This window comes from Pinus tabuliformis, chromosome 1_1 (assembly GCF_031772625.1).
Source record: "Pinus tabuliformis cultivar Carrire ecotype Pingquan chromosome 1_1, CPIR1, whole genome shotgun sequence".
In the NCBI taxonomy this organism is placed as follows: Eukaryota; Viridiplantae; Streptophyta; class Pinopsida; order Pinales; family Pinaceae; genus Pinus; species Pinus tabuliformis.
The window spans coordinates 846,483,631-846,493,551 of NC_142297.1; the positions used below are offsets into that span (position 1 = coordinate 846,483,631).

At 41.0% G+C, this 9,921-nt stretch overlaps 1 protein-coding gene across 1 annotated transcript; it reads right to left on the reverse strand.

Annotated features, from left to right (window-relative positions):
• Positions 1 to 2,461: 2,461 nt before the first annotated feature.
• Positions 2,462 to 6,640, reverse strand: LOC149216908 (uncharacterized). The gene has a single exon (XM_089390078.1). It carries the CDS (start codon positions 6,638 to 6,640, stop codon positions 2,462 to 2,464), a length of 4,179 nt encoding a protein of 1,392 aa, XP_089246204.1.
• Between the last annotated feature and the right edge of the window lie 3,281 nt (positions 6,641 to 9,921).

Consider the following 9,921-nt stretch of genomic DNA (forward strand, 5'->3'; position numbering starts at 1 on the left):
GTGTACTTTAGTCCATGTGTAAACCTAAGGATTAAAAATCAAAGGCCAGTAATGACAAGAGTATATGCCATAATCAAGCCATTGATGGAATTATATATTTTCCATATAATTCCAAGAATAAGATTATTTATTCAATAATTTACTATGGAGTTGAATCCCTGGTTGGTAATCTAAAAGGTGTTCCTTTTTTCTCCACTACTTTCACACATCTAACATTTTATTTCTAATATACATATGAAATTCCATGTGAAAGGAATGGTAAGATAGATAGTGCTTTCTAGACTAGTTTTTTTTTAAGAAAAACAAAAATTCAACAAAACACTCTTTGTGGGTATTTTCATATTTTTGAATAATATTTATATATATATATATATATATATATATATATATATATATATATATATATATATATATATATATATATATATATATATATATAGATACATACATACATGCATACATACATACATACATATGGTGATAAAAAAATCCAATATCAAGTTGTTATAGTAGGCCATGTTTAGATACTAAATTTTATTTTGAAAAGGTTAATATAAATTATAATATATTACGTTATTAATAAAGGTCAATATATTATTATATCAAAGTATTAATAAGTTTAATAATAAGTTAATATTAATGTTTTTTTTTTTTTCTAGTTAAGACTAACCTAAGTACCCACGGGGGATTTGAACCGGTGACCTATCGCAAGGAGTGCCTTAACAGCGCACCCATTCACCGTCAATCCAAAGCCCCGTGGGCAAGTTAATATTTTTTTTCTGAATTTGACTAATTCTATTATCATACAAAACAAATATACAAAATAGAGTACAAAGGCAAGGCTAAGAGGATTTGCTTGTCAGCCCTGGCCTTGCCCACTTAACAGCTCCAAAATTGAAGAGATTCAAAATTGGGAATGTTGCTGATCCACTGCCGACACTGTTACATAACATAGAAGAACTGAACATAGATGGACACCAAGACACTAGGGCCGTAGTATGACTCGGACATAGACACACAAACAACTGGACAAAGATAACGAACACTTGGACAGTTACGGGTGACACTTGAACAATATAGCCGACACATTGACAGAAATAAGGCTGCCACTTAGCCATTTTACACATCAAAATCCCAACAACAACAGAGATTACCAGGGCGAATTCAGTCTTCATCAGTAGTCTGGAGCGCCTCCGCAGTTCTGTGCCCGAAATGGAGCAAATTCTCTGAATCTGAAAGCTGGATGACCTTATCTGGGCCACCCTTTTGGGCTGGCTTGCTCGAACCCGCCAGTGCAACAGCAGCGTGTCCAGAAGGGCCAGCATTCGGGTCAAGATTGGTGGCGGGGCGTTCCAGTTCCATCCCATAGGCACGACGAGCCAGTGAAGCAGCAACGTGCCCAGAAGGGCCAGCATCCGGGTCAAGATTGGTAGCGGGGCGTTCCAGGCCCTTCCCATATGCGCGACGAGACTCCAACCATCCCCGACCAGGAACATGCTCAGGCGGCGACCAACCACTTCCTGCTTCGACCGGAAGGAAAGAAATTGGAGAGTCATCTTTGCTGGAGCACTGCCCTTCTGGCAGAGGCTCGACTTCCATATTCGAAATGACTCCAGGTTCAACAGTAATGGACACAATCAATGTGGAATTGACTTGTGGGCAAGGGAGTCGATACCTGAGCATGGGGCGCTCCCTCTGCCTTTCTTCAGCAATTGGGCTTCTTTCATTGTGCCCCCCCTCCTCATCGTTGCTGTCCTGAAACCACTGAGGCCTCGAGGTAACCTCCATGGAGGAAGAGGGGGAATAATAGTCATCTTTCGGTGGAGCTCTGCCCTGAATTCCACCCCTCCGGCTGCCCATCCTCGGCCTGTCCCTCGGCATTGTTATCCTTCTTACAATTCGAGCGCTCTGAGCTTCGACAATGGCTGGAGCTACCTGCAGCACCAGGAACAAACGCCAGCACCAGGCCCTGACTCCAGCTCCAAGAACCAACCTCGTCAACAAGAACCAAAACCAAGAACCAAACCCGACAACACGAACCAGCATACAGAACCAACCCCAGCAACAAGAATCCGCTCCGAGTGCCAATCCCAGCAGCAAGAACCCGCACCAACTCCAGAGACTAACACCGGTCTCACCAACCCAGATCCTAGAACCCACGACGGTCTCACAATCACAGCTCCAAGAGCTAATACCCCTTAGCTCTGCAATCGCATTGCTGTCTGAGCGGAGCAGGGTCTCCTTACCAGGCTCGCAAATTTCCTCCCGTCATGCCATCCTTCTCTGTTTAAACTTCCTCACCACCCCGTCGCACAATTGCCTCCCTCGAGCCGAGTAGACAGGCATTAATGCCTTCTCCTCTTCGCATTCAAGTGGTTTAATGCAGCCCAACGCGTGGTACCGCCGGGCACCATGAGCATGCCACCCGCCCACGTGCCGGCGCGTGCCATTCCCCCGTCCCTTATGCACCCGCATCCGGGATGCTGAAATCCTTCTTCGCCAGAGAGATACAGTCATTGTTGAGCTTGTCATCTTCTGAGTGATCCAGAGAACCTGCAAAGTAGGAAATGCACTGGGAGGCACCTTGATTGGCTAATCTATCAGCCACCTTGTTCGCAGTTCTCCGAACATGCTTGAATTCTATACTTTGGGGAGTTTGTAGCTTCTCCTCCATGGATTCTAACCTGCTTAATAGTCTCCAACTCGTGGCCACCTTGACCGCCGGCGTGCCTGCTTGGAGTCTTTGGGCAGCATTGATAAGGATTAGTGAGTCTCCTTCTACTTCCAAAGGAAAGTAGTTATGCTGTTCTGCCAGACATAAGCCTCTCCATAAGCCTTCTAATTCAGCTACATTATTAGTATCTTTGCCCAATGAGCCATAGAAAATCTGAATTATTTCCCCTGTGTGACTTCGGAAGAGTCCTCCATAACCTGCGAGCCCCGGATTTCCTTTGGCCGCCCCATCGAAATTTAACTTGTAGGAAGCATGATCAGGAGGGGACCAACTGGAAGGAGAGGTGCTACTGTTAGGGGGTCTGGTGCCTTCTTTCTGTAGCATTGAGAGGTTTATGTTCCAAGCCTTCAGGATCCGGCATTCTAATGGGGATTCTGGCATATCCGTGTCTGACCAGGATTTGAGGGCCAGAGTTTCTTGCAGCTGTTTGTTGAGGATTAGCCATAATGTTTCATTGGGCCGGGAAGAGTTGTTGAAGATTCTGTGGTTTCTTTCTTTCCAAAGAATCCAGTATATGAATCCCGGTAAGAGTCTCCACAGGTGGTTGAGAAGCTGACTCTTGTAGGGGGAGGGAGCCCATTTCCTTAAGTTTTCAGCTATGTCTTCTGTCCTGGCTTCTGATCTCATGTTGCAGCTCTCTGCTTTCCTCCATATTTGCTTTGCGAGCGGGCAGGTTTCCATGAGATGTCCTATTGTCTCCGAGTCGATGTTGCAGTTCGGGCATCTTGAAGGTCCCACGAATCCACGCTTAATCAGGTTGTCCCAAGTGAGTACTCTTCGTTTGCTGAGCAGCCATAAGAAAGTGGATATTTTGGGCCAAATTCCGGGTTGCCAGATCTTTTCCCAAATCGGGTCCTTATTGGGTTGGTTTCCATTATATCTGAGCTGATGGGCTTCTTGAGTAGTGAATGTGCCTTTTTGTTTATGGCCCCATCTGAGGCGATCCTGTAGAGTGGAGTATCGAATTTTCCTGTATGATAGTTCTTTCTCTATGTCCTCATATGTCTCGCTTTGCCAATTGTTTTGCCAGAGACGGGCCTTCTTCCAGGTTCTGAAGTCGGTATTTTCAGAATGTTGCCAAAATTGATTGACTTGAGTGAGTTGTGCTTGCTGCATCTGCTCTTGCCAGAGAGGCTTGTGAAAAACTGTTGCAAGCTTGGGGAGCTGCTGCCACGAATCCTCCCAAAATCTGGCGGTGGTGCCTGAGTGTATCTCCCAGAAACTATGCTCTTGAATGAATTTGCTGTGGGGTTTGGCTGCGTTCCATATAGGAGATCCCTGAGTTGTGGAGTTGATTCTGATTAGATCGTTCCATTGGCTGCCTGGTGCATACTTTGCCTGCCACAGTTTGGCCCATGGTGCGTTTGGCTTAGTAATCCAATTCCACCACATGCGAGCCCCCATATTATCATTGCTCTGTAATGGGTCTCGAAGTCCCAGGCCTCCATCGGATTTGGGCTTGCAGGTATCTGTCCATTTCACTAGCGCCCATTTTCTGTTGAGGCCAGACGATCCCCAGAGAAAGTTTCGCTGGAGATTGCGGATAGATTTAAGGACCCATTTAGGTGCAGCCAACAGTGAAAAGAGGTATAAAGGCATGGCTTGGAGTACTGATTTGATCAGGACAAGCCTACTGGCAATATTAAGAGCTCGGAAGGTCCATAGGGAAAGCTTAGATTCAAGCTTATCTAGAAGAGACTGCCAGGAGGAATGTTTGATAGCTGCAGCGGCCAGAGGGGCCCCAAGGTAGGTCGACGGGAGTTTAGAAATGGTAAACTGCAAAATTCTAGCGATATTCCTTTGAGTGGAAAGAGGGGTGTTGAAGAAATATAGCTGAGATTTCGATGAGTTGATGGAGGTTCCTGAAGCTTTTGAGAAAATAGATAGCAGAGATTTGAAGACCGAGGCTTCTTGCGATGATGGGTGGCCAAAGAGCATATTGTCGTCAACAAATTGTTGGTGGGTTTGAGGAGGAAGGCCATGAACAGAGATTCCTTTGAGCATTTGAGTGGAGACGGCTGCCTTCAGTAATCTGCCTAGCCCTTCTGCCATGAGTACAAAGAGGAAAGGCGATAAGGGGTCCCCTTGTCTAATGCCCCTTGAAGGCCTAAAGGGATGAGAAGGAGAACCATTTAACAGTACAGAAAAGCTTGGGGAGGAGATCAAGCTATGGACCCATCTTGTCCAAGTATGACTGAAGCCAAAAGCAATAAGCACTTTTTGTATATAGTTCCAACTGAGCTTGTCAAAAGCTTTGGATAAATCTAGTTTGAGAAGCATACCTGGCTTTTTGAGAATCTTGAGGGAGTGAATCACTTCATTTGATAGAATGATTCCGTCCATAATCTGCCTTCCTTCGACATACCCTGTTTGTTCCGGAGAAATGAGTAAGGGTAGGAGAGGCTTGAGTCGATTTGCGATGACCTTAGAGATAAGCTTGTAAATGACATTGCATAGAGCAATGGGTCTAAAGCTTTCAGGCTTGCTTGGTTCAGCACATTTTGGAACGAGTGCAATGAAGGTAGTGTTGAGGGCTGGAAGAATCCAGTGCATGCTTCTTGATTCTTCCACCAGCTCCCAAACTTCTTCTTTGATTAATTCCCAGAATTCGTGGTAGAAATTGGCAGTGAAGCCGTCCGGCCCCGGGGCTTTGCCATCCTTGAGCTGGTGCATTGCTTCTTCAATTTCTTTCAGGGATGTTGGCTGAAGTAATTTGTTGTTGTGCTCATCAGTTATGATTCTGGGAATATGCTGTGTGATGGCCCTGATTTCGGTATCCCTGTTTCCTTCCGGCTCTTTAAGGATGTCTTGAAAGTAAGTTGTTAATTCCTTTTCCATGTCTTCATGGGTTTCTACTCTCTCTCCTTGCTGATTGTTGATGAAAGTGATGTTGTTGTGCATGCGCCTCTGTATAGCTGTTCTATGAAAAAATTTTGTGTTCTTTTCGCCCTCTTTTAGCCAATTTATTCGGGATTTCTGCCGCCAAAGTATTTCTTCTTGCTTTCTCCGTTCTTCTAATCGATGCCAGAGGATTTGCTCTTGTTGTGACTGCTCCTCCGTGCGGCCTTCTTTAATGATATCTTGCTGAAGTGCTTCCATTTGTTTTTCCAACCTTTGTCGATCTTCCTGAATGTTGCCAAATTGAGCTTTGTTCCAAATTTTAAGAACCTGCTTTAGATTTTTCAATTTTTGTTGAAATTGAAACATTTTGGCTCCTTCTGGAGGCCTGTAGGCTTTCCAGGCCTCCTCTACGATCTGCCTGAATTTTGCATTTGTGAACCAAAAAGCTTCGAAGCGGAATGGCCGATTGCTTCTTGTTCCAGGTCGAGACCAGTGAAGCATGATGGGCCAGTGGTCCGATCCTCCGTGAGGCAAAATTGATGCATTGAAATCTCCGCCTAAATGGATTGCATTGTCTGAAAGGAGGAACCTGTCAAGCCGAGAGGCGATATGGTTGATACCACTGCGCTTGTTGGTCCAGGTGAAAATCCCATTGGTGGTTGGAATATCCATTAAGTGATTGTCCTGAATAAAGTCTCTGAGTCCTTTGCTGTCATTTTCTAATCTTGTTCTTCCCCCTGTTTTCTCCTCCAGCGATTGAATGATATTGAAATCGCCACCACTGATCCAGAGAGGGAACTGTCTGTTCTCATTCAAACTGGAAAGCGTGTTTAACAGATCCAGTTTGTGCTGATTACTTTGCGGAAAGTAAACATTGGTCAAGTGCCCGTGGATATTTGTTCCTATGAGATGAAAGGAAGCTTGTATGAGAAAATGGGCAGCATGGAAGTCGTAAAGATTGAGGGTCTGTGGATTCCATAATATGGCTAATCCACCCGAAGCTCCTGAAGCGCCTACTGACATTAGGTTACTACCAGCCCAGATCTTGTTTCTTGCCTTGTCCATAGCTATTGTGCTTTTTTTGGTTTCTTGAAGAAAAACTATAGAAGGTTTTTCTTGCTGTATCAAGTTCTTGATCATCCTAATTTTTGAGGGGCTGTTGAGTCCTCTCACATTCCATGAGATGAGCTTCATGGTTAATGGGATGCAGGTTTGTAGAACTTAGTCAGCTTAGGGAATCTCCCTGATTCCATAAGCATTTCCCCTACTGCAATGGTCCTTTGCAGGTCCGTTTTGCGCCCTCTTTTCTTGGTTTCTTTGAGAATCTTTTTTGCATCCCATGGACTCCCTCCTTGTATGCCTAGATGTTTATTGTGTTGAACCTTGGCTAGTACTCCTTCCAGCCGCTCTATTTGCCAGGGAGGAATAGTATTGTATTCCTTTTGCTTGCAGGCTGTTTCAAGTTTTAAGATGTCTATTCCTTCAAGGATAATGTTCTCCGGATCCTGTTCCATACTGCTGGGGGCATTTTGTTCCTCGTCCTCTGTGGTGTTATGTAAGCTTAGTGCTATTGCTGCATCCATGTCCATGTCGGATACCAGTTGCTTGGGATCCACTTTAGATTTCCCCTCGTGGGCAAGTTAATATTAATGTTAATGTTAAAGTTGATTTTAATAAGGTTAATAATAAGGTTAGTATTGTTATTAAAGTTTAGTAAGGTTATTTTAATATTTAAATTTAATATTTTTAATATTAAAATGAACATTAATATTAATAAGTTTAGTAATTTTAATTTTAATTTTAATTAATATTAAAGTTTAATAATTCTATTAATAATATTAATAAGTGTTCACTATTTAAAATTATTATTCTTTAATATTAATAATCAAACGCCACCCATCACATTAGTCAAACAATATCACCCTCTATAGTTAATGTTTAAACATAATTTCTATTTAAAAACAATAATAAGGAAGGGAGAATAATTTTTACTTACATTTGGATTGGTAACAGTAAACCATTCTCAACCATTGTCAATCATTGTCTAATGTCACATTGTGACAAAGATTGTCTCAATATGAAAATCAACCATGGTCCAATGTTGCATTGTGACAAAGATGGTCTCAATATAAAACTCAATTATGGTCAACCATGGTCCAACATCGCATTGTGATAAAGATTGCCTTAATATGAAAATCAACCATGGTAAATCATGTTTATTTTAGAGTTTATAATATTTATCAAAGGGTTTATATACCTTGGTTTATGATATTTATCATAGGGTTTATTATAGGATTTTCTCAATATGAAAATCAATCATGGTCAACCATGGTCATTGAAGGTCAACATTGGTCGAACAGGGTTGACCAGGGTCAATTATGGTTAATCATGGTTAAAAATGGTCAACAATGGTTCAACGTCACATTGTGACAAAGATTGTCTCAATATGAAAATCAAACATAGTCAACCATTGTCCAACGTCACATTGCGACAAATATTGTCTCAATATGAAAATCAATAATTGTCAATCATGTTGAATCATGGTCAATAACCACAGTCACATTGTGACAAAGATTGTCTCGTGGGCCAATGTCACATTGTGACAACCCTATTCATCCATGGTCAACCATGGTCGACCATAGTCCAATGACACATTGTGACAAAGATTGTCTCAATATGAAAATCAATCATGGCTGAACATAGTCCAACATTGGATTGCAACAAATATTGTCACAATATGAAAATAAATCATGCTCAAGGATGGTCCAATGTCACATTTTGACAAAGATTATGTAAATATGAAAATCAACCGTGATCAACCATTCTTATTTTAGGGTTTATAATATCAATCCCTTGGGTTTATGAATCTAAGTGTTTATATATAAATACCTTATGTTTATAATCATGGTCAACCATAGTCAATCATGGTCTAATGTCTCATTGTGACAAAAATTTTCTCAAAATGAAAGTAAATGATGTTAAATCATCTTCAACCATGGTCAATCATGGTCATCCATGGTGCAATGTCACATTGTGACAAAGATTGTCTCAATATGAAAATCAACCATGGCCAACCATGGTCCAACATTTTAATGTGACAAATATTGTCTCAATATGAAAATCAATCATGGTCAACCATGGTTAATCATGGTAAATATGATAATCAATGATGGTCAAGGATGGTCAACCATGACAATCCATGGTCCAATGTCACATTGTGACAAAGATTGTCTCAATATGAATATTAACCATGGCCAATGATCATCTACCATGGTCAACAATGGTCAAACATGGTTAAGAATGCTTATTTTAGGGTTTATAATCTCTATCTTAGGGTTTATATACCTTGGGTTTATAATATTAATCCCTTGGTTTAATATTATTACCTTGGGTTTATAATGCTTTGGGTTTTTAGTATTAATCCATTAGATTTATTAGTAACTTGTGTTTATAATATTAATCCCTTGGGTTTATTAATCTAAGAGTTCATATTCTAAGGGTATAATATTATTCATAGGGTTTATAATATTAATACTAGAGTTATATATTAATCCCTTGGGTTTATAATCATGGTCAACCATGGTCTAACATCACATTGTGACAAATATTGCCTCAATATGAAAATAAACCATGTTCAACCATGGTCAATCATGGTAAACCATGGTGCGACATCACATTGTGACAAAGATGATCTCAATATGAAAATCAACCATGGTAAACCATGTTCAATCATGGTCAACTATGGTCAAACATGGTCTAACATCACATTGTGACAGAGATTGTCTCAATATGAAAATCAATCATGGTCAATATGAAAGTCAACAATGGTCAATCATGGTCAACTATAGTCCAACGTCACATTGTGACAAAGATTATCTCAATATAAAAATCAACCATGGTCAACTGTGCTTATTTTAGGGTTTGTAATATTTATCTTAGGGTTTATATACCTTAGGTTTATAATATTAATCCCTTGGTTTTAATATTATTCCCTTAGCTTTATAATGCCTTGGGCTTTTAGTATTGATCCCCTCAGTTTATTGGTACCTTGGGTTTATAATATCAGTCCCTTGGGTTTATTAATCTAAGGGTTCATATTCCTAGGGTACACTATTATTCTTAGGGTTTATAATATTAATCCTAGGGTTATATGTAATTCCCTTATGTTTATAATCATGTTCATCTATGGTCAATGATCGTCCAACGTCACATTGTGACAAAGATTATCTTAATATTAAAATAAACCATGTTCAACCATCATCAACCATGGTCAACAATCTTCAATCATTGTCAACCATGGTCAATCATTGTCCAATGTCCCTTTGTGACAAATATTGTCTTAATAT